Here is a 22,930-nt window from a genome sequence, read left to right on the forward strand (position 1 = left end):
CAGAGGCCGAAGAACCCAAGTCTTTAGAGGAGGAGGAGGGGGAGGAGGTGGAAGAGGAAGTGGAGGAGGAGGTGGCAGAGGCCGAAGAACCCAAAGATAATGACAGCAGCAGCAGCAAGTCTTTGGAGGAGGGGGAGGAGGGGGAGGCAGAGAGTGAAGAACCCAAAGATAATGACAGCAGTAGCAGCAAGTCTTTGGAGGAGGGGGAGGAGGGGGAGGAGGAGGAGGAGGGGGAGGAGGAGGTGCCAGACGATGAAGAAATCACTGAAGAGGTCCCTGACGACCCAGAAAGCACGGACACAGATGAGGAAGGCAGTGATGGGAACAGCATCCAGTCTGACTCCAACAACACAGAAGAGGAAGAGTCGATAATAGAGGACAGCCCACAAAATGAAGATCCAGACGACCAGAGTCCAGGAGCGACTGACTCCACTGAAGGTGACCTGGCCTCATACCCAAGCTTACATTCCGAGTCCGGCGCCAGTGTTTGTTCATTGAGGTAACCTTCTCGTGTGTGTGTCTGCAGGATTTCCTGGGGACTCAAGCGACCAGCCGGCGAACAAGGAGTGAAGGGTAAAGGTCATGTGACCTACAGTCCCAGTATAAATCTACTGGTCTCTATTTACGACTTATTCTTATTTCCAGTCCCAAATTAAAGACTCTGTTGAAGCCCTGCTCCTCCAGGTAGTATCACCATCATCACCATCACCATCATCACCATGTTGTTGTTCTCCTGGAAACAACAATACAACAGTTTTTATGTTTCTATCAGTTCAGTTCACCAACACCACTGTGGAACTCGGTCACCATGACAACAACAAGCTGAACGCCAACATCGTGCCTTCTTTCCTTTTCAATCAACCAATCACAGCTTTGCTCTTCCATCTGCTTCCAATCTGTCTCTCCGTCTGCCTGTTCTTCAGCCTTCAGTTCGCCACCAGCTGACCTGAGATCTGCTCGGTGCTGTCTGTCCACAGAGGAACTGCTAATAAAGTTTGAATTGTTTTCTCATGCAGCCTCTGAGTCTTTATTTACACATCTGACTGTGACGCCCCTGACCTACACAAAACCAGTATCCACCGGTCTTCAAGGTCACATGACCTGTGTGAGGCTTGTTAAACAGGGCTTCCATAGGACTAGAATCTATATATCTTCTATCATTATTATCGTTCTCAGTGTGGTGGCTGGTGCTTATACAGCCCCCCCCACCCCCACCCCCATCCATAAACACCAGGGTTAGAAGATGACAAGAGAAGGTTTAGTTGAACCAGAAATAAACACTGAAAAAATCCCCAGGGAGGAGTCAGCTTACCTACCTGCAGAGCCAGGCGGAAAAGTCTCACACACATACACACACACACACACACACACACACACACACACACACACACACACACACACACACGAACATTGAAGTCACAACCCCATTAACCAGTCCTTTTTGAAACAAACACACCTTATCAGGCAGGAAGTTATTACACTCCCCCATTCATGTGTCTGTATGTGAAAGAGTGTGTGTGTGTGTGTGTGTGTGTGTGTGTGTGTGGTGTGTGTGTGTGTGTGTGTGTGTGTGTGTGTAAATTAAAACTCAGTTCCAGCAGGTTACACATGGAAGCAGCTGATAGTTGGATATCTGTGAGAAAGGATTTACCTTTACTTAAGCAGGTGTGTTTCCACTGAAGGTGAGCCGTCCCACTCTCTCTCTCTCTCGCTCTCTCGCTCCCTATCTCTCTCTGTCTCTCTCTCTCTCCTTCTCTCCCTCCCTCTCTATCTTTCTCTCTCTCTCCCTCTCTCCCACTCTCTGCCATACACCCCCCCCACACACACACACACAGGTATATAAGTATATTTTAATAATTCGTAATTAATGAAGATGTCAACTAAAGATTTTAATATTTACGCCTCCCTCATGTTGCCATGGCAACACTGAATCGGGAAGCTCAAACTGTGTGTTTCCGGGTCAGTTTGATGGTGGTGTTGCCATGTGTTAATTCTTCCCTGTTAGGATCTGAGCGTGCAGTTCTAATCCAACATGGCTGCCGTTAGTAGATGTTGCTCATTTAACACCTCGTTTCTTGGCTGGTTCTGTCTTTAAATTCAAACCGTGGAAAAGGATGCTGGTGTGTTCCTGTCATAATTACCATAGATCCAAAACTGTTCTTTAGCTCTGTTCTTGTGTTGGTGCTGGTTAATGATTGTGTACCAGAGCGTTCCTCCAGCGTTCCTCTGGTTCCGTGTTCTCCCACAGCTCTTCGTTACTTCACACTCAAAGGTCTTAGTCAAGCTGCAGTCACTCAGAACAGAGCTGGACCGGTCCATATACCATAGAGTGGCCTTAATTCCTCTTCTGGACCGGTTCCCAGAGTCTAAACTGGATCTAGCTTGGTTCTGGTTTCAGGATGTTCTGCTGCAGACTCACGTTCTTCCCCTGTTCCCACAGGCAGCAGGAAACTCCACAAAAACAAGGCAGAAGGTCAGAAGGTCCAAAAGCGGCACGGCTCAGGTGGACCTGGTCCAACACGGGATGGGGGTGTGGGTCAGGTTGGAGGAATGTCGGCAACTTTATCCCCTGCAGGTACGTCTCCCTTTAATAAAGCTCCTATTCTACCTGGAAACACACCTGAGCACAGACAAGGCCTTCAACAAGCTCTGAGGCCACCCCACAGGTGCTGAGGTCTCCACACTGGTGGACGCTCCAACACACTATTTTCATCTCTAGGTTTGTTCTGAAGATGGAAAAAGGTCAATAAGTGTGAGAAGACCAAGTTCTTCAGACTCAGCAACGCTCAGAACTTCTTTCCTCCCATTCGACCCATTTGAACAGGTGAATTTTGAACCTCTCAGAGGAAACAGGTGGAGTTTTGAGTCTGAACATGTGGAGACTGTATCGACCCTTCAGGATTGTCAGGGTGGCTTTCAGACAGTTTCAGTCTGAACAGATGTTTTCTTTGACGTTCCGACCAACTGAACCTGAAACAACACTGAGGAACAGGAACTGCTCTGTGATGATCCTGGGCCTCCAGATGTGGGTCATACTGGACCAGAACCTGAGTTGTTCCGAGGGTGACCATGTCACAGATGCTATCAGGCTGCAAGTACCCCACATCCAACACAGAGAATAATCTATATCAGAGGAAGTACCTGCGGTCATCTTTGTGGTACATTGAGCAGTATTAGGAGAAGCCCCTCCCCCAACAGTGGGTATAAACACCTGTGAGTGAAGGAGGAGCCGCAGCTCTTCTGCTGCCTCTCTGCTGAACAGAAAACATGCTGCCACTGTGAGTACGACTCTATTCTGCTATATATGAGCTATGCTGCACAGCTGTGAGTACTACTATATATATGAGCTATGCTGCACAGCTGTGAGTACTACTACTACTATATATGAGCTATGCTGCACAGCTGTGAGTACGACTCTATTCTACTATATATGAGCTATACTGCACAGCTGTGAGTACTACTATATATGAGCTATGCTGCACAGCTGTGAGTACTACTATATATGAGCTATGCTGCACAGCTGTGAGTAGTACTACTACTATATATGAGCTATGCCGCACAGCTGTGAGTAGTACTACTACTATATATGAGCTATGCTGCACAGCTGTGAGTAGTACTACTACTATATATGAGCTATGCCGCACAGCTGTGAGTAGTACTACTACTATATATGAGCTATGCTGCACAGCTGTGAGTAGTACTACTACTATATATGAGCTATACTGCACAGCTGTGAGTACTACTATATATGAGCTATGCTGCACAGCTGTGACTACTACTATATATAAGCTATGCTGCACAGCTGTGAGTAGTACTACTACTATATATGAGCTACGCTGCACAGCTGTGAGTAGTACTACTACTATATATGAGCTATACTGCACAGCTGTGAGTACTACTATATATGAGCTATACTGCACAGCTGTGAGTACTACTATATATGAGCTATGCTGCACAGCTGTGAGTAGTACTACTACTATATATGAGCTATGCTGCACAGCTGTGAGTACTACTATATATGAGCTATACTGCACAGCTGTGAGTAGTACTACTACTATATATGAGCTATGCCGCACAGCTGTGAGTAGTACTACTACTATACGAGCTATACTGCACAGCTGTGAGTAGTACTACTACTATATATGAGCTATGCCGCACAGCTGTGAGTAGTACTACTACTATATATGAGCTATACTGCACAGCTGTGAGTAGTACTACTACTATATATGAGCTATGCTGCACAGCTGTGAGTAGTACTACTACTATATATTAGCTATGCTGCACAGCTGTGAGTAGTGCTACTACTATATATGAGCTATACTGCACAGCTGTGAGTAGTACTACTACTATATATGAGCTACGCTGCACAGATGTGAGTAGTGCTACTACTATACAGTATATGAGCTATGCTGCACAGCTGTGAGTAGTACTACTACTATATATGAGCTATGCTGTACAGCTGTGAGTACTACTACTACTATATATGAGCTATGCTGCACAGCTGTGAGTAGTACTACTACTATATATGAGCTATGCTGTACAGCTGTGAGTACTACTACTACTATATATGAGCTATGCTGCACAGCTGTGAGTATTACTATATATGAGCTATGCTGCACAGCTGTGAGTAGTACTACTACTATATATGAGCTATGCTGCACAGCTGTGAGTAGTACTACTACTATATATGAGCTATACTGCACAGCTGTGAGTACTACTACTACTATATATGAGCTATGCTGCACAGCTGTGAGTACTACTACTACTATATATGAGCTATGCTGCACAGCTGTGAGTACTACTACTACTATATATGAGCTATGCTGCACAGCTGTGTGAGTACTACTACTACTATATATGAGCTATACTGCACAGCTGTGAGTACTACTACTACTATATATGAGCTATGCTGCACAGCTGTGAGTACTACTACTACTATATATGAGCTATGCTGCACAGCTGTGAGTACTACTACTACTATATATGAGCTATACTGCACAGCTGTGAGTACTACTACTACTATATATGAGCTATGCTGCACAGCTGTGAGTACTACTACTACTATATATGAGCTATACTGCACAGCTATGAGTAGTACTACTACTATATATGAGCTATACTGCACAGCTGTGAGTAGTACTACTACTATATATGCGCTATACTGCACAGCTGTGAGTAGTACTACTACTATATATGAGCTGTGCTGTGTCCTCTCCATTCCTGCCCTGCTGCAGGACACTTTACTGCAGTTCTGTCTGCTTTACTGTCGCTGCTGGACTTCATGTGCTCGTTTTGATTGACAGGTCTTATGACCAATCAGAGTACTCGTATCACTGATTATTGATCTGCTCACAGCTGCTGATGTTTCTGGATGAGAGCTGATTTTTATCACTTGTATTGATCAACAGTGGCTCATACAGAAATATATCGACCAGTAATTGCTCTTTATGGACAAACAGAAGTGACCAGTATTGATTATGCATTAGCTGTTTTAGTTTTTAATTGTTTGAACTCTTAATTGGTGCTGGTTTATTGATTATGTTGGTCTGGTTCATGACAGGAACCTTTTGGTCGTGTCCATGGTCGCCTTCCTGACGACCACCGTTTGTATGGCTCCTGTGGAAGGTGAATATTGATCTGACCTCATTTTCCTCCACAAGTTTGATTGATGATTTAACATTGATGCCTTTTTTGTGTTCCAGAGAAGGAGGAAGTGGAGGTGGAGGTGGAGGAGGAGCTGTCCGAAGAGGAGGAGGGTACCTATCAATCAGAAAAACACAACTGATAACCAATAATCAATGATAAACAACGCTCAGACAAGCTGCTCGGAGATGGAAAAAGAAAACTAACAAAGAAATAAATCCATTAAATGTTTTCTGGCGTATAAACCATTAAACGTGTTTTTAATTAGTGCAATAATGTTTTCTTCTTTCAGATGACGATGACTCCCAGAGTCACGATAAGATTGATGAGGGTGAGCCGCTGACCTTTAACCTCCAACATAAACCTGCATAAATGTTTTTTTCCTGTTGCCACATCACACATTTAACCTCTCCTGTGGGTCTTTTAGCCATAAATTTGCTAATTAATATTCAAATAGTTGATTATAATCAGTTTACATCATGAAAAAATTACATAAGGAAGAAACACAAACAAATGGACTTAAACGTGTGGACTTAAAACCCTGATGGACAATCGGAAACCTTTCAAATGAAAGAGGAAAGGAGGCTGAAATCCGAGCTGTGCTTGTCGGCGTCGGTCCTCCGAACCCGACTTAATGAACATCACTGACCCTTGATGACCCCTGTAAGAAGATCTGCTGCTCCGGCTTCTTCAGCTGCTGGAAACACACGTTCGATTCATCCCGGACATCCGATCCTCTTCACCGTCACCCTCCTCTTCCCACAGGAACGGGTGGCGTGCAGCAGACCACCGTGGCGGCGGCGGCGGCGGCGGCCGGGGCAGAGAGAGGTTCAGGTGAGTCGCCCTCCATCGTGTCGTGCTCTTCGTGAACAGTTTAATTGTTCGCATGTGGGCTCAGGTTTTAATCCAGATTAACTGGCTGTTATTGAGACCTGGAAAAAGAGCTGCCAGAGCCGAGAGCAGCGAGGAGACCTTCAGCTCTACAAAGATCTAAGTCAAACACAGGTCAGAGGTCACAGAGTCTGACTCAGGTGTGTCTCCTCTGCAGGTCTCCCCTCCAACGGTCTGGACTCCAGTGGTGAGTGGTGACACAATCTTCTGGCTGTTCAGAAGAGCCATGAAAAGAACGGCTCTGTAAGGTCTGGTTGGTGTGGATTCCAGGTTCCGGAGGTCCGAAGCTGGGAGGCGGAATGAGCGAAGGACCAGCTGGAGGTTCTGCAGGTAGAGCGGAGAACAGGAACCATCAACACGTGTGAGTTCTGCTGGATTAACTGGTGGATTAACTGTCTGTGCAGGAGGTGGTCCAGGAGCTGCTGACTCAGCAGGTAACAGACATCAGGTGTCATGACTCAGCATCTCTTCTGCTCTGTGATTGGCCGGTCAAATCGCGTTACCGTACACGACTCTTGAAGAACAAGATGTTTCCTCCTTATGTGTTTCACTTTAGCAGAAGGAGGGTCAAACACTTCTGCCACTTTACAGGGTAAAATGGAGCCATCGGGTATTATTGTTGACGTTCAAATGTACCCAGGTGGTTCTCCTCCTCCTCCAGGTTCCTCAGGTTCTTCTCCAGATGTTCTCTCGGGTGTTTCTGCTGCTCAGACTCATCCTGCAGGTGAAGTTTATGTTTTAGCTGAGAAAATACTGCTCCAGAACAAATGATGTGGTAAAATGTAATTAAATGTAATTAATTAAAAAGTGTAAGGTCAGTAAATTGCACACTATAGATTATGAAATATAATCTATAAGCATAATAATAATAATAATCGCTGATCTTTGATCCGACTAATCTGCATTTACACTTTTAATCTTTGTGTGTCTCAGGTAACGGAGTGAAGCTGCTCAACGGGGGAGGAGGAGCTGACAGTCACGCAGGTGAGCCGTCTCACCTGTCTCACCTGTCTCACCTGTGTGTTCACCTCTCTGCTCCCCATTTCTTCATATCCAATAATCAATATTTGCACCTGTGTCCAGGGTTACCTGTGGTTACCTCTCTTTCCCCCTCAGGTGCTCCAAGCTCAATTGGTGCTGGGTTGTCTCACCTGGATTTTACAGGTGAGTGTCCAGGTGAGGGCTGGCTGCCATCTTCTTCACCTAGAACCCAATTATTGATTAATGATTAATGATCGCTGAATCGTGATGATGGTGTGTAGATTAGCGCCGGCTGATCTGGGTAGCCAGGAAGCTGGATGACATCATCAGTGTGTTCCCGCAGGTGCAGGTGAACCTCCAGATACAGACGAAGTAAAATCAATCATCAATGAGTTCATGTGAAAATCGGTCTAAATCACACTAATTAACGCTGTCAGATTAAACATGAACCGTATGTATTAGCTGTGCAGCGGTTAGCATGTGAGGCTAGCAGATGGAAACACCACATTCGTCCGTCGCCAACAGTTAAATAATACCTGTTGGTCTGTTTGTCACCTGTATATTCACGGGTGCTGACCTAAGAAAGACTCCGAAACATGAACCTCTGGAGAAGAACCCACTGTTTAAAACGCAAACTTCCTGTCTTCGTTCTCCTCTTCTTCCTCCATCAACACCAGGAAACAACCACCATTCCAGCCATGACTTCTTGCTCGGCCTCATGGGTAAGTTTCCATGACGACAGGTGGGACCTGATCTCCCTTGACGTCAGGTCTGATCACTGCATCCATTTGTGCTTTGTGTATTTTTCATGCAGGTCACATGACTCCATCCACTTACCTGGATTCCTCAGGTGTGAACATAGTTTCAGGCTTCTGTTAAACATCTATATTGATCACCTGCGATCAAAGTCTCTGTTATCTCAGCCATTATTTCAGGTGTGTCAGCAGCTCCATCTATAAATGACGCCAGTGGCGTTGGTCTGGACTCACCTGGGCATCCTAACTCCGCCCACAAGCCAGGACAGGTGGCACCAGGTGGGTGGCAGTGTGACATGCTGACATATGTCTGATGACAAGTTGACTTAAAACATTGCGTGGTCACATGTCTAAACACGAATATATCCTTTCTGTTGCCATGGTTACGCCCTGTGATGAAGATTCTACGCATCACTCTGACATCAGTGCTCACCTGTCAGGACCCGACGGTTCCTCTGGACCTGAGCAATCACTCGCCAGCGCTGTGTCAGGCTCCTCCCCCTCTGCAGGTCAGGACATTGGTGTAGAGAACACATAAATCACACTGATTTACATAGACGCAGGTGTACTGACTGTCTGTTGTACTGTCTGTTCTGCCCACAGATGGAGTCGACTCAGTTGACACTAACGGTGAGCAGGACGCCATTAAAGCCTTATTTTAAGCTAATGCTATATCCTCCCCTCTGGCTCCACGAATTACTCCCAGAAATCGTGTTTTTTTTACAGTGTGTGTCAGTAAGACTGACTGTACTTCCTGTTTCATGACAAACGTCCCTGGGAAGCTGGTGGAGATGTAATTAAAGGGATATTTTGTGTCTGACAGGAAACAGTCGACAGACGCTGCTGACCGACACGATGGCAGGTAAAGGTGCACACGTGTCATGTGACAGAGGTTAGTTCGAGTCTTCTTCAGGCTGTAGTTTGAGTGTGTCGGTTGTTTCCGCAGCAACAGACTCTGTTCTGGACCTTCAGACTCAGCTGCCGTCCGATCCCACCGGTATGGCCGCAGAGCCCATCAATAACTCCCCGATTATTGATCTGAGATCAGCTCAGAAGTGTTTTCAACATGTTTGTGATCAGGTGGAGCAGAGTCGGTGACCCGCCTTCACGGTGACATCACAGGTGAGAGAGACACTGATGGATCGCTACGGCAACAGATCGCATCAATCTGACTTTCTGCTCTGATGCTTCCAGCTTCAGGACTCGGCCGTGACGTCACAGGTGAGACCTGCTGCCACCACGTTTACAGCCTGGACTTCTGTGGACTCACTTCCTGTCATGTGATCACACTGCAGAGTCACCTGTTCTGCTGAAGACAGTGGCTGGAGACAGCTTCACACATGCGCCACAGACAGGTAACTGTCTGTCTGTCTGTCTGTCTGTCTGTCTGTCTGTCTGTCTGTCTGTCTGTCTGTCTGTCTGACTGATTTTCTCTTCAGGTGTTTACTATCACACCAACCTTGTTACCATGGCATCAGATTCCACAAGGCCAGACACAGGTAAGCTCCGCCCCCCCCAGAATAGCTGCCGGACGGTTGAAGTGTGATGTGAAATTTCTGGTTCTGGTTTCAGTGTCTCCAACAGGAGCTTCACTGGACTACAGTGAGTCTGGTTTACCCTCCCTCTTCTTCTACTCTTTTCCAAAATGGCCGCCTTGCTCGGTCCCCCGCTATTTCTATCTTTTCCTTCAGTTTCTGCTCTTATATTTGATATTTGATCATGTTACTAAATACATGGACTATTTTGACTGTTTGTGGGGTCCTCTGTGGCTCAGGTGACCTCCCACTGGTGTCTCAGCCAGATCCCAGATTGTTCTTACTGGTTTCTGGTGTGTTTCAGGTCATCAAGCTGTGACGGACCACAGGCAGACAGCTGGTAAGTTTCCCAGTAACAACTGAACCAGTTCACTTTAAAAAACCTAACCAGTCTGAAATCAGTGACCAGTCCATTCTAAACCCAGTTTCCAGTCTGTCTAGACCCGTTCCTTTGTTTGGTTTCCTGGCACTGACTCTGGATCAGGTGTTGAAGGTTCTTTCTTTCTCTCCTCTTGGTTCTGCTTGTTCCCTGCAGGTCCAGTCACTGGCCAGTACAACCCATCTGGTCAGGGTCCTGAAGGTTCGTACCACCCCAAACCAGTCAGACCAGTTTGAATGCTGAAGGCCTGAGCTTGTTTGCCACCTCTTGTTTACCTGTAAACCTGATTTTATCCAACGCATGAAAGAACATTGCTGTGGAGCCTCATTTCCCTCAGTTTCCATGGAAACGCAGCTCATCTCTGTCTGTCATGTGGTCCAACATCTCGTTCTTCTGTTCCAGGTGCAGAAAATGTGGAACTGGAGGATACCTGCTGACTTCCACATCAAGCCGCAAGTTCGATTCCTGCGCTACAGATTCCAGTGCACCAACCAATCAGCATGGCCTGGCAGCTCAGGCTCCGCCCACTAGGGGCGGGGCCCAGGTGCTGCGCTGTTATTTAAGAGTTTTGTTTTTTAGTTCGGCTGAATCCATTTGAGCGAGGTCAAAAGTGCGATGACAGTTTTAATATTTACTGTTTTTAACTTTGGACATTAAACTTGCAAATGTATCTTTTTAATCACTATTTCTTTGTTGTGGACATCCAACATAAATCTGAGGTAAAAGCTGCGCATTAAAGATGCTGAGGCTCAGGTTTTAGAACACTGGTGGGCGTTTGTTTTTTTTAGGATTAATTTCAGAATTGACCTCCTCAGGTGTATTTGTGGAATCACTCTTTCATCACTCTTCAGCAGCTTTGGTTACTGAGACATGCAAACTTCTGGCCTCAAGGGGATCTGAACCCATGACCTTTTTATTGAGATGAGGTTCATTCAATGCTAGCAACGCAGATATAATCTTTATTTAATTAGGCCTTAACCAGGGTACTGAAGTAATTTTCAGACCTTTAGGTTTATGAATTTCAGAAGCTAAACTGATGTAATCTTCATACACAGACTATAGAAATTGTGATTTGAAGTTAAAAGCTGCAATTCTGTGATGAAACAAAACGTCTATAGAGCTTTTCTGCTTTTGAGGCAACGGCGCAGTGAGGAGGCGTGTTTGGGAGTTCAGTCATGGGCCAATGGCAGGACAGCAGGCTTGGGGGTTTGAAATAAAGACTTAGCCTGTGAATCTCTGGAAACATTTTTAAGAATCTGCTAATGTGTTAGAAGCAGCGATCAGGACCACTCCAGCAAAATGCATCTTGTATTTAGCTTTTATTAAGCTTGAAGTCATATTCAGGTGACAAAAATCTTCTCAGTTACACCCAACCAGTGGTCAGCTCACAGGAAATGAATAATGCATCAACACCATTAAACTTCTCAAAGAATGAAGCCTCTCGTAGTAAGGGTATAGGTGTTATCACTATCAGGTAACTAAACATAGGTGGGAGGAAGGAAAAAAACAAACATGGTCATAAATCGTGATTAAAAACAACCAACACAACTTATACCAAGTTTAGCTAAAATAACCAAAGCGATGGTGAGCAGTTAGAGCACTCTACCAGCAGGGGGCAGCAGACGTGCTCCATGCAGTTCTGCTCAGTACTGGCTCCAACTGATGGTGACAGAAGGATGGTGCCGACACGCTGATGGGTGGACGGTCCACAGGTGGACGTGCTGCATCCCCAGCTGCCTCTTCTGTCTCCATGGCAACATCGCCATTGTTGCTTACCGATAGTCATTTCCAAAAATACTCTCTTCTCTGTATTTTACAACTGAACACAAAAACCCAGCGAACATGCAGAGAACACGGAGAACATGTGGGTCACATGATCATCCTTCCAGGAACTGTTTTCATCGGGCGTAGCTGTGACCAAACATACAATTTAAATAAAGCACAAAAGAAAAGAAGGCTAAACAAAAGCTAACAAAAAAAAACAGTCAGGACAGAATTACACACACACTGGTTAATATTGATCAATAATCTTTGTGTCGTAAAAACATAACCTACAGATTGATCTACAGCTGATCAATTGGTTTTCGCTGTCTTGTAGTGGCCAATCAGCATTCGGATCTGGTCGCTATGACAATCAATTATTCACAGTGGCCACGCCCTCCTCGAGAATGTCAAAGGTCAGATTGTGGTTGGGAGGTCAGCAGGGCGGTGGTCGGGTCGTCTTCAGATAGGTCAGTGGTGAAAAAAGGCTCCTCGTCCAGCTCCAACAGGGAGGGCATGTCGGCGTCGCCCCCCCCCAGGAGGTTGAGTTCTGGCGTCTGTAGGGGCGTGGCCATGTAATGCACCAGCTCTTTCCCTGGGCCAATCAGAGAGAAACAGGAAGTCCGGTAATCCATAGACACCATTTTGTTTTTGGAGCAGGAAGTGACGGTAACAGTAAGGTTGAAAGAGGACGGAAGAGACGGCGCCACCTGCTGGTGTTTACCTGTGTTTCCGCTGTCATCACTTCCTTTAGCGACGTCGTCAGACAACAGCTGCAGTAAAACAACAACATTATCGACAGGATGTATCGGACAGAGACCGTGAAAGCTTCTCGACATGCGCACACAAACCGGATTCCATAATCCTGGAACACACGTGCACCAAACGTGCTTAAAGCTTTCACGTACGTTTAGATACGCAGCAACTCACCGTGTTCAAACTCTCAATGTCAAATTCTCCTGATGCCCCAGATGTGGTGAGAAGCTGAGAGCACAGACAAAATCAATACATACTAATGTGCACACACACACACGCACGCACACACACGCACACACACACACGTGTGAAACACTGACCTCCATGAGAGGGGAGGCATCGAAGGTGAAGGTCTGTGTGTTCAGCATGTTCTGCAGGTTTTCTAAGCTGCTTTCAATGTTCTCCACATGGTCGGACAGTTCGCACCTGAAACACACACAAAACCCATCATCTCAGGGTCGAGTCGCAGACACTCGCTCTCTCTCTATCCCTCACGCGCACGTACGCACGCACAAAAGGCATCCAACACCCGCTAACACGAGGTAAAGGTCGGCTGAGAACACAGTCGGCGGTGAAACACTCACCTGTCGATACAGGCAACAGTCTGACAGGTGAGTGGTGACGCTCCAGAGTTGGGAACGGCAGCAGGTGATGCACTGGGTGAAGTTGGTGTGGTGAGCCCGGGGGAGGCGGTGCTCGTGACAACAACGGGACTGGCTACAGGGGGATCAGACACATCAGGGTTACCAACACACAGGAAGCATCCGCGGTTGGTGGGTGCTTGTCGTCAGGGTACCTGTGGTCGGGCTTGCAGCAGAGGTGCAGGCGGTGAGAGGGATATCATCCTGTAGGATGGAGTTGATGAAGGTGGTCGGAGATAAGGGCGTATCCACAGGTAAGGCTTCCACCTCCAGAGCCGGACACACGTCAGCTTCAGGACTGGGCGGCTCCTCCTTCACGTTGACAGTCTGCATATCTCTACAGGAGGCAATAAGTCAATAAAAAAGCCCAGGCTGACATTACTGTGGTTTCCTGTCTCTTGGTTCTCACCCTGCATGTGTCATATCAGTCACCACCTCCTCCTCCACGGGCGAGTGCACCTCAGTGATGTCAGAGATGATTGGACCAGAAGGAGGGGAGTCAGGCGAGAATAGAGGAGACTGGGGATTGTTAAGCAAACAACCAATTAACTCATTAAAAAAAACACAAATAAGGAACAACGACAGAAACAGACCAACGGTGGCAACACTGGCAATATATTCGATCATGTGACAGGTTACCTCCAACGGGAAGGGGCGACTGTATTTAGGCATAGAGTGGGTGGTGCTGGAGTCATTTAGCATCAGCGGACTGTAAAGAGAGGAAACAAGTTAACTCAGGAGGATGTAAGACAGCATGTGTTGCAGTACATGTCATAAACTTGCATCTTCCTCTTGAGTCCCAGAATCCCGTTAGACTGGACAAGAGACAGCAGGAACTGGATCAACTGCAGAGAGACAGAGGGAGACAAACGTGATCGTTGGTCCACGTGTGCGCACATGCTAACACCCGTGCTAAGTGGCTAACATGCCGGTACAGTTTCTACAGGCGCCATCTCAAGCGATCTGATCACCAGTGGTGACGCAGGAAAGAGATGATGAGGCTAGTTGGAATGGAACAGTTTCAAAATGTTCAGGTATTGATGACCTTTCTGACCACTTTTTGCTGCTGAGCATGTTTTTGTCTGAGACTGGCCACTTCCCTCCACAGAGCTTCATTCTCTCTGAAACAGAAAACAGTGACGTTAATTCATCAACGGTTGACCTTTGAACAAACTCTGGCTCTGGTCGTACTGTCTCATGGTCATTATCCGAGTGTCAATGCTCTCCTGTTTTCCCTTCATGGCATGGATGTCGCTCAGGAGCTTGTTAACTTCCTCTGCAGACATCTTCACTTCCTCCTGACGCATGGCCGACACCTGAGTCAATGAGACACACAGAATCACCATGGTAACACCACCACAGATGGACCCTTGACAGGTGTGCGCAGGTGATCGCAGGTACATACATTTGTCACTTTGCGCTTGATATTTTCCAGCAGATTTTCTTGCCCTCTGATGAAGAAGGGATGCTGGAACTCTGTGTCATCTCTCTCTGGTTTCACCAAACCACCCTGCTCGATATGAACCACCTTCCGAAAACCATCTGAGAACACACTCACAGTTACAAATCATGAAACGGCTGAAAAGATTAACAGATGCTCTCTGCTGCTCCGGAACGTCCCAACGAGGTCAAACATGACATCTTACTGTGGTTTCACTTCTGCTAAAACAGGGTTTGAGGCAACATTCATCACCCCTACCATTAGAAGGGCGGAAATAGTGACATGACAAAAAATTACTTCAGAACAGGAAACTGGAACAACATCCTGACTTCAGTCGCTTTGACCTGGTGATGGTCACATTGATTCAACTTTGTGTGTGTGCTCTACTTACACATGTTTAGCTGTCGAATAAAGCTAGCCATGTTGTTGTGCTTGAAGAACTTTGGCAGAATCTCTTTAGAGAAGCGACCTTGGTCAAACACATGGAAACTGTTTCCAGTCTGAGATCACAGACACAGAAAAAAAAAGATCAGAATAAAATCACATTTCCAGCTAAGGTTAAGTTTAATAAAGGATGATCTGGAAGCCCCTGGTAAAGCAGCTGTTCCGAAAGGGAACACATGTGCTTCATGCTAAACGAAAGTGCAAACATTTAAATGTTTTCATCTTTAAACTTACGTGGTACACCCCCACATAGTCCCTTTAAATTCTGATTTATTTTATCCCACCATCCTGATGAATGAGTTATCTTTGAGCAGCTGTTCATGCTGACTGATGGACAACAGCAGCTGATTTTCTCCTCGATAAACTCTGAAGACCGTTAGCAGAATTAGCTACAATAGGCCGTTTACGAGATAAGCCTCACTTCATTAGACTGGGCTGCTGCAACGCACACAAATAGCTCACCCTAGTAATCAGGATTTAATAAAACTTTAATAAAGCTTGACCGAAGAGACGTGAACGAAAAGACCTGCCTTCCAAGTATCAGGCCAGGCTAAACGATGCTAACTTGTGTACCTTGCTCCAACAAATCAGCGGGTCGGTGTCCGGGTCTTCCACCAAAGTCCACAGTTTGGTGAGAAAGGCCGGGACGTTACTGCCGCTCAGCACGGCCCCACCACCATGATACTCCATTATCCAGGTAAAGTAAAGGCGCAGTGGATTGAACTAATAAAGCACACAACAAAAACACCGAGTGCTAATAGTCACTCCGTTGCTAACAGCATCCCCCCACGACTATTTCCTCGCTTAAAAATAACTACGCTGCAGAGCCGAACCGGTGTCTGATGTGAGTTTCTCCACTGGACTCGATCGATCTACTACCTCCTCGTTACGGCAGTAAATTCACTATTATTTTAAAAACTTCGCAGTGGAAAATTCCAACAAATCCGATAAAACAAACAACTGCGTAACGCACAGGCTGTCGCGAAGTGATGACGCCACACACACATACACGCAGACGCACACAATGGCCCAGCCGACGATATACGGCACTAACTAACTAACTAAATAACTAACTTTTTAACGTCTGTATTTTTAAACTGACCTCAAAACTCGACATTTCTTCCTATAAAACATTGCCAGTATTTTATTTTCAATCTTTATATTTCTGCTACAGGGATTCTGGATTATTGAACGGAATCAAACTCCTGCTTTTTCTCCAAAACCTCTCTCAGAAAGCGGTTATTGTTCCCAGTAATAATTAATTATTTACAATATTATTTTTATGTTCTCAAGTTTTCTTCGTTTGTCGCTTGTTAACAAACGCGCATATCCGCCGGACGTGACGAAGGCGCCGACGTTCCCAGGCATACACGTGTGTCCGCTGTGATGGAAGCAGGCACCAGCCGAAGCATTGCCAACATCAAAATTAAGGAAGATATGAAGAAAGACGGGCAGAAAACTGCAAAAAAGAGGCACAAAATAGAGGATCAGGAGGATCAAGAGGAGGTGAGATTTGCACAACGTAAGGAGCCGAACTGGCAGGTTGGGTAGAAAATGGTAGCTAGCTGATAGCATGCTAAAGTCGATCACAACACAGTTTGTTCTACAGATGATACCAGTTAGCCCTTATTGCCTGCGGGTGAAAAAAAATTACTAACGCCGAAAAACGAGTTTGTTAAGCATAAGAACATCTTTAACATTCATTTCTGCCACCGCTGTGCCATTTCAATGCTTTTAACAAGATGTTAATAGTGGTTAGCTAGCAACAGTGATTTGATTAGAGATATTGGCTTGTTGATTATTAAGTCAACATTTCTGCGTAGAGTTCTGCTGAGTTTGTGTGTTGTCTTCAGATTTTCAATTTCAGCCAGAAACCTTCTGAAGACGACGAGGAGGAGGAGGATGATTTGTCAGACAGCAACGACAGTGTCTACTCTGGACTGGAGGATTCTGGGAGTGAGAGTGATGATGATGATGATGATGATGATAAAGAGGAGGAAGAACAGGGATCCGATGGTGACGACGACGATGATGATGATGATGATGATGTAAAGGCCGAGTCAAAGCTGGATGAGCAGGTACGGCTCAGCCTGTACTTGTCCACTGTGGTGGCTATAATCTTTCTCTACAGCATCATAAATGTTCTGCATTACCCACAGGGAGAGGAGGAGGAGGAGAGAAGACTAAATAAAGGAGGAGAAGAAAAGAACAATAATGAGTATGAGCATGACTCTTCAGATGAGGAGGTGAGATGAATCTCAGAATGTCTTCGGTTGAAGTGTTGAATACAGTATATTTTAGTATATTTTCTGAGTTGTTTTCTCAGCGAATGCTTTTCTTTAGTTATTTTTTTTATTATATTGCGTCTTCATCGTCCAACAGTTCTGACATTCTGCACTCTGGTTCGGGTGTCATTACAGGACATCAGGAACACTGTGGGGAATATTCCAATGGAGTGGTATAAAGATTTTCCACACATTGGCTACAACCTGGATGGAAAAAAGATTTACAAACCAATCAGAAACAAGGATGAACTTGATGACTTCCTGGATAAAATGGAAAACCCAGACTACTGGTGAGTCTGCTAGCATCATGCTGGCTCACTTGATTTGTCCTGCAGCTCTTGGCCAACTGTGTCTTCTTCTGTTGCAGGAGAACGGTCCATGACAAGCAGACAGGAAGTGACATTGTTCTGTCAGATGAGCAGTTGGAGCTGGTGAACCGGCTGCAGAAAGGACAGTTTGGAGACGTCAACTTTAACGAGTATGAGGTACGATCTGCCCAGACTCCCCATCTTGAAAGGGAACAGTGTTTGTGGTGAACATGCACTGTCATTAACTGTTGCGGCTCCTCCCCTTCAGCCTCAGGTGGAGTTCTTCAGTAATGAGGTGATGATCCACCCGGTCACCAACAGACCTGAGCATAAACGCAGCTTCATCCCGTCTCTGGTGGAGAAAGAAAAGGTCTCAAAACTGGTCCATGCAATCAAGATGGGCTGGATCAAACCTCGCCGGGTGGACGATGAGAGCAGGGGGCACTACTATGACCTGTGGGCCGGTGAAGATTCTTCCATTCTGGCTAAACACAGGATGCATCTCCCAGCACCTAAAACGCCACTGCCGGGTCACCACGAATCCTACAACCCGCCGCCCGAGTACCTGCTCACTGATGAGGAGGTGGGTGGTCACAGGTGGACTGAAAAAGGACCGGCCTGAACTTGATGTTTCCAAAATCAGATCCTGGCTTTTAGTTTGAGTCCGTGTGTCAGTTGTTCTTTCACTTTGGGTTCCAAATCAAAAAATCAGTTTAAAAAAAACACTTCGTTGAATTCAAGAATTTACTAAATTCTAGGTTCAATAAGAACAATGAGCAAATTTAGCTTTTTGAGCTGATCAAAAAAATAGATTAGAGTTCATGCAAATGCTATTAAGTTCAAGAAAAACTAAAAAATATGGCTTTTTTCTAAATGAGAACAAAAAACGCAGATGTGTGCAGTCCATTATTGTAGAAAATGTCCCACTCATCACGTATTGTCCCCCCAGCGAGCTCTGTGGGACCAGCAGGATCCAGAGGACAGGAAGTACCCGTTTCTACCCAGGAAGTTCTCCAGTTTGCGCCAAGTTCCGGCCTACGGTCGCTTCATCCACGAGAGGTTTGAGCGCTGCCTCGACCTTTATCTGTGTCCCCGCCAGAGAAAGATGAGGGTAACTGACTGACCCGTGATACACCTGAAACATGTCCGCACACATGGCAAACGCTAACCGACAGCTGTCTGTCCGCAGGTCAACGTTGACCAGAGGACCTGATCCCCAAACTGCCCAAACCCAAAGACCTGCAGCCGTTTCCCACCACACAGGCGCTGGTACGCACCTGACGCCGCTCACACGCCCCCAAACAGATTCTCACTCCGTTTGTTTTTGCTGGATGATATTTTTTAACTTTGCAGGTGTATCGAGGTCACAGCGGTTTGGTTCGGTCCATCAGTGTGTCTCCGTCGGGCCAGTGGCTCGCCTCAGGTACCGCGCTTGGTGTGTGTTTACTGTCTGCCTGCTGTTGTGTACTTAATCTTAACTGCTTATTCAGGCAGTGATGATGGTTCTGTCAAGTTCTGGGAGGTGTGTTCTGCTCGCTGCGTGAAGACGGTTCAAGTGGGCGGGGCTGTGAAAAGCATCGCCTGGAATCCGAACCCATCCCTCTGCCTGCTGGCGGTTGCACTGTAAGACCCCCCCCCCACCCGCCCACCTTTTGACCTGCTCTCTTCCGTTTTCTCTCTTAACTGTTCTCTTTGTTTCAGGGACTCTGCGGTGCTCATCCTGTCCCCCGCGCTGGCGGACAAAGCCGTGGTTTCAACATCGGAGCGATTCCTGTCGGCTTCTGTGGACGCAGAGCCCGCGGAGGGGGTGGAGCCTGTCACTTGGAGCGAGTGTGAGGGGGAGGAGCTTGACCAAGGGATTCATCTCAGAATCAGTCATCCCAAAGTGAGCGGGACCGTTGGGTGGCAGATGAGTGGGGCGCGGGGACCAGGATGTGTTGAGCTTAACCGATCAGCGTTGATTTCTGCAGGACGTCCACCAGGTGACGTGGCACACTAAAGGAGACTACCTGGCGTCAGTGATGCCCGATAACTCCAGCCATCTCCAGGTCTTCATCCATCAGCTGAGCCGGAGGCGAAGCCAGAACCCTTTCAGGAAGAACAAAGGTCTGGTTCAGTGCGTATCCTTCCACCCTGTCAGGCCCTACTTCTTTGTGGCTACACAGCGCTCCATCCGGATCTACAACCTCATCAAACAGGAAATGACTAAAAAACTACAGGCCAATTCCAAATGGATCTCCAGCATGGCCATCCACCCTGGAGGTAACGGCCACTGCAGAACATGGATTTAGATATAGAACCAGAACTGCTATAGAACATTTGACTCTAGAAAAGTGACAAAATAAACAGCCTGGACTAAAATACTGCCTAAAACTGCTCAAGGGTGTTGCTTATGTCTGCTTTTTCCCAAACTACAGGTGATCATGTGGTCTGTGGGAGCTACGACTGCAGGTTAAGCTGGTTTGACCTCGACCTCTCAACCAAACCGTATAAGATGTTAAGGTACAAACAGCAGCTGTCAATCATTCCGTAATCTTCCTTCATCAACAATGTCTTATTTAACAAATAATCACGCCGTTGTTAACATTTGTCTCTGCAGACATCATAAAAAAGCAGTGCGAGGCGTGGCTTATCACAGACTCTACCCGCTGTTTGCTTCAGGCTCTGACGATGGCTCTGTTATCGTCTGCCATGGAACAGTTTACAAGTAACACACACTCGTCTGCGTGCAGTTCAGTATAACGTAGTCATTGAAATGATTAAAGACACGCTTTCTTCTGCCCATAGCGACCTGCTGCAGAACCCGCTCATCGTCCCAGTCAAGGTCCTCAGGGGTCATGTGATCACCCATGACCTCGGGGTTCTTGATGTGAAGTTCCACCCCACGCAGCCGTGGGTCTTCTCCTCCGGAGCAGATGCAACCATCCGCCTCTTCAGCTAGTATCACTCTGAGCTTGTAGTGTCTTGATACAAATAAATACATAATTTTGTCTTTGATGGATGCCTGTTCCTTGAAATACTGACAGACCATCACTAGAAAAAAAATACAATAAAATAATGAAGTGAAGTGTTCTTTCGCAGTTTTTAAGATAGATGAACACATTTGTACCAATATGGTGATGTGAGCCACTGGGACAGAAATGGAAATAGTTTGTTAAAACGGTGATATCCTTGTCACAACAATCAGGTCTCAAATACCACTAAATCTAAAATACTGCTCTCCAACAGGAACGTTGATTTGCCAGATAATGTGTGAATGACCTAATTAGATATTTGTTATGTTTAAATTCGCTTGAACAACCTTTACAACGTTCAGTAACATTGACTTTTAGGAAAAATCGCGTAACGACAGAATGTTGCGTTTGAAGCAGATTTGGCCTGAGACGGCACCGGATGTTACGTCCTAAAGTTTCCTCCGGAGCGTTTTCAGTGTGACACCACAATGAAGCGCGAGGACTGTGTTTACACCAGCTGTTACTGGTAAATATTAATGTTTCTGCCAAAATCTTACAATGTTTTACGTATTCATGTCGGCTTTGCGGCTGGGATAAAAGTAGATGAAGCAGTTTTTCTACTTTTTGACATTTCTGGTCTCCAGTGAAGAAAATGTGTGGAAGCTCTGCGAGTTCGTCAGAGAGCAACAAACCGCACCGCTGGAAGAACTCTCGGTGGTCTTCATCTCCAACGACAACAGAACGGTGAGAACTCGGAGCAGCTACAGAACATTAGGTCCGCATTGCCAGCAGCTCTGGGAAGAACGCTGAACATAAACTCGCTACACCTGTTCGTTCTCCATCAGGTTCCGCTGTGGAAGCAGAAGTCTGGCTGCGGAGATCAGCCGGTGATCTGGGTCTGTGACGTCACTCCGTCCACGCCAATGCCATAATGACCCAATTAAGTTGTGAATGTGGAGTAATCGACGATGCCATCACATCTTTCAGGACTACCACGTGATCCTGCTGCAGGCCAGTCTGGAATCAGACACTCAGGTTTACGATCTGGACTCGGAACTGTCGTTTCCCTGCAGCCTGGAGCTGTACGCCAGCCAGGCCCTGCGCTCAGACCACAGCCTCATGCCCATGTACCACAGGTAACACACCTGCACTCCGCAGCACCACAGGTAAGCCTACAGTGGCTGTGGTGGGAGAGACTGACTTTGGCTGGGTTCCAACAGGAAGTTCCGGGTAATCCCAGCAGAAATCTTCCTGATGAACTTTGCTTCTGATCGGTCTCACATGAGGAACCCTGATGGAACCTGGAAGATGCCTCCACCACCTTACCCCCCGATACGCACGGCAGGTGACCTGATGACGGGGTCAACATCTCCATGACCTCAGACCACGTGACCTGACTAGAATGTGTTTCTCCCAGAGAGCCAGATGAACCTGGAGACCTTCATCAACATGAACCCGGCCGTTGGGTGGGGACAGGTCTTCAGTCTCAACCACTTCCTTCAGAGATACATGAGAAAATCTTCATCCTCAGCAGCAGCTTCGGCGTTACCATAGCAGCAGACGGCAGCCCTGGCTCATGGCTACCTGGACTATGAACTTCTGATTCTTATTTCCTAAATGTTTCCTCCCTAATCGCGGTGCTCTGGTGTACGACTCTGCCTCCAAAAGACAAAACAGACTTTACCAGAAATCACTGATAAACGGGCACCTTGCTGAGCAGCAGTGATTAAACATATAGCATACATAAAGTAGAAAATGGCTTATAGACAGTAAATAATTCCTACAACACAAAAGCTGTTTTTAATGAGGATTTAAGAAAAAAATCCCTTGTCCCTGTTGTGTCTAATCTAGAGTGTCTTTGTGTCCCTGTGTGCCTGTGTGTGTTATTTAAGGATATGAGGGCGCGCCTAAAGCAGCAGATGGTCACTTTTACTCTGTGCGTGTGTGTGTGCGCGCGCGTGTAACGGACCCGAACAAAAGGAGGAACTGCAGCTGTTGGTGCTTCTGTCCATATTTAAATACAAACTGTTCATGAAACAGTGTGTTGTTTTTATGCTCACGGTGTTTTAAGGTGTGCGGGAGCTGAAATGTTGCGGGTGAACGTCTGCGGGGGGTGTTGTGACGTTAATCCGAGTGTTTTTATTATGTCAGAGGAT

General features: G+C 46.4%; 5 protein-coding genes across 18 annotated transcripts in view; 4 read left to right on the plus strand and 1 right to left on the minus strand.

Moving 5' to 3' along the window:
- LOC130518451 (uncharacterized) overlaps window positions 1-1,011 on the plus strand; it is a 4,226-nt gene extending 3,215 nt beyond the window's left edge. For 9 of the 10 annotated variants that reach the window (XM_057021074.1, XM_057021077.1, XM_057021076.1 and 6 more), the window contains 5 exons: window positions 1-146; window positions 237-438; window positions 527-573; window positions 646-684; window positions 773-1,011. The exon at window positions 1-146 is cut by the window's left edge. In XM_057021074.1, coding sequence (XP_056877054.1) covers window positions 1-146; window positions 237-438; window positions 527-570 — 392 coding nt within the window. In that variant the 3' untranslated portion in view covers window positions 571-573; window positions 646-684; window positions 773-1,011. The remainder of the gene's footprint in view (window positions 147-236; window positions 439-526; window positions 574-645; window positions 685-772) is intronic. The other variant, XM_057021069.1, reaches the window with a different exon arrangement.
- Window positions 1,012-1,985: 974 nt separating this feature from the next.
- On the plus strand, window positions 1,986-10,946 carry si:ch211-80h18.1 (uncharacterized protein LOC555593 homolog). 4 transcript variants are annotated; one of them, XM_057021056.1, is made up of 27 exons: window positions 1,986-2,575; window positions 2,720-3,278; window positions 5,561-5,625; window positions 5,703-5,756; window positions 5,936-5,974; window positions 6,409-6,477; window positions 6,692-6,721; window positions 6,805-6,864; window positions 6,939-6,968; window positions 7,196-7,258; window positions 7,468-7,518; window positions 7,618-7,710; window positions 8,193-8,237; window positions 8,330-8,365; window positions 8,439-8,549; window positions 8,672-8,779; window positions 8,874-8,900; window positions 9,094-9,132; window positions 9,217-9,267; window positions 9,351-9,392; window positions 9,465-9,491; window positions 9,566-9,625; window positions 9,710-9,769; window positions 9,843-9,872; window positions 10,110-10,145; window positions 10,341-10,385; window positions 10,587-10,946. In XM_057021056.1, the coding sequence occupies exons 2-27, from the start codon at window positions 3,268-3,270 to the stop codon at window positions 10,619-10,621; spliced, it is 1,317 nt and encodes a 438-aa protein (XP_056877036.1). In that variant the 5' UTR covers window positions 1,986-2,575; window positions 2,720-3,267; the 3' UTR covers window positions 10,622-10,946. The 4 variants fall into 4 exon arrangements, with proteins under 4 accessions (XP_056877036.1, XP_056877038.1, XP_056877039.1 ...); XM_057021058.1 differs by having other exon boundaries at window positions 1,987-2,575; window positions 7,618-7,698; XM_057021059.1 differs by having other exon boundaries at window positions 1,988-2,575; window positions 7,651-7,710.
- A 538-nt stretch (window positions 10,947-11,484) lies between these two features.
- hsf1 (heat shock transcription factor 1) lies at window positions 11,485-16,225 on the minus strand. Of its 2 annotated transcripts, none has more exons than XM_057021041.1 (14): window positions 15,801-16,225; window positions 15,175-15,283; window positions 14,748-14,884; window positions 14,534-14,658; window positions 14,397-14,463; window positions 14,126-14,187; window positions 13,982-14,051; window positions 13,752-13,861; window positions 13,498-13,679; window positions 13,286-13,418; window positions 13,022-13,127; window positions 12,876-12,929; window positions 12,670-12,718; window positions 11,485-12,540 (listed from the first exon to the last, which is right to left on the minus strand). In XM_057021041.1, exons 1-14 carry the CDS (start codon window positions 15,915-15,917, stop codon window positions 12,356-12,358), a joined length of 1,506 nt encoding a protein of 501 aa, XP_056877021.1. In that variant the 5' UTR covers window positions 15,918-16,225; the 3' UTR covers window positions 11,485-12,355. The 2 variants fall into 2 exon arrangements, with proteins under 2 accessions (XP_056877021.1, XP_056877020.1); XM_057021040.1 differs by having other exon boundaries at window positions 14,388-14,463.
- Window positions 16,226-16,449: 224 nt separating this feature from the next.
- On the plus strand, window positions 16,450-20,817 carry bop1 (BOP1 ribosomal biogenesis factor). Its single transcript, XM_057021007.1, is given in 16 exon segments — window positions 16,450-16,733; window positions 17,081-17,305; window positions 17,387-17,473; window positions 17,648-17,802; window positions 17,880-17,997; window positions 18,089-18,403; window positions 18,770-18,931; window positions 19,010-19,016; window positions 19,019-19,089; window positions 19,174-19,243; window positions 19,311-19,443; window positions 19,522-19,705; window positions 19,791-20,082; window positions 20,238-20,322; window positions 20,420-20,527; window positions 20,608-20,817. Coding segments are annotated over 16 exon segments (2,286 nt in total). The 5' UTR covers window positions 16,450-16,613; the 3' UTR covers window positions 20,762-20,817.
- A 365-nt stretch (window positions 20,818-21,182) lies between these two features.
- Window positions 21,183-22,811, plus strand: ntaq1 (N-terminal glutamine amidase 1). Its single transcript, XM_057021095.1, has 6 exons — window positions 21,183-21,300; window positions 21,419-21,518; window positions 21,620-21,670; window positions 21,762-21,910; window positions 21,995-22,119; window positions 22,192-22,811. Exons 1-6 carry the CDS (start codon window positions 21,263-21,265, stop codon window positions 22,326-22,328), a joined length of 600 nt encoding a protein of 199 aa, XP_056877075.1. The 5' UTR covers window positions 21,183-21,262; the 3' UTR covers window positions 22,329-22,811.
- Window positions 22,812-22,930: the final 119 nt, after the last annotated feature.

This window comes from Takifugu flavidus, chromosome 21, assembly GCF_003711565.1.
Source record: "Takifugu flavidus isolate HTHZ2018 chromosome 21, ASM371156v2, whole genome shotgun sequence".
Taxonomy (NCBI): domain Eukaryota; kingdom Metazoa; phylum Chordata; class Actinopteri; order Tetraodontiformes; family Tetraodontidae; genus Takifugu; species Takifugu flavidus.

Excerpts from the sequence above, each read along its gene's own strand:
- hsf1 (XM_057021040.1), bottom strand. The coding sequence starts at position 15,917 with ATGGAGTATCATGGTGGTGGGGCCGTGCTGAGCGGCAGTAACGTCCCG. Across the intron at positions 14,885-15,174 it reads TATTCGACAGCTAAACATGT|ATGGTTTTCGGAAGGTGGTT; the intron begins GTAAGTAGAGCA and ends GTGTGTTCTCAG. Across the intron at positions 13,419-13,497 it reads TGCTGCAAGCCCGACCACAG|CCAGTCCCGTTGTTGTCACG; the intron begins GTACCCTGACGA and ends ATCCCCCTGTAG.
- ntaq1 (XM_057021095.1), top strand. The coding sequence starts at position 21,263 with ATGAAGCGCGAGGACTGTGTTTACACCAGCTGTTACTG. Across the intron at positions 21,519-21,619 it reads TCTCCAACGACAACAGAACG|GTTCCGCTGTGGAAGCAGAA; the intron begins GTGAGAACTCGG and ends GTTCTCCATCAG. Across the intron at positions 22,120-22,191 it reads CCCCCCGATACGCACGGCAG|AGAGCCAGATGAACCTGGAG; the intron begins GTGACCTGATGA and ends TGTTTCTCCCAG.
- si:ch211-80h18.1 (XM_057021056.1), top strand. Across the intron at positions 9,626-9,709 it reads CACACATGCGCCACAGACAG|GTGTTTACTATCACACCAAC; the intron begins GTAACTGTCTGT and ends TTTTCTCTTCAG. Across the intron at positions 9,873-10,109 it reads AGGAGCTTCACTGGACTACA|GTCATCAAGCTGTGACGGAC; the intron begins GTGAGTCTGGTT and ends GGTGTGTTTCAG.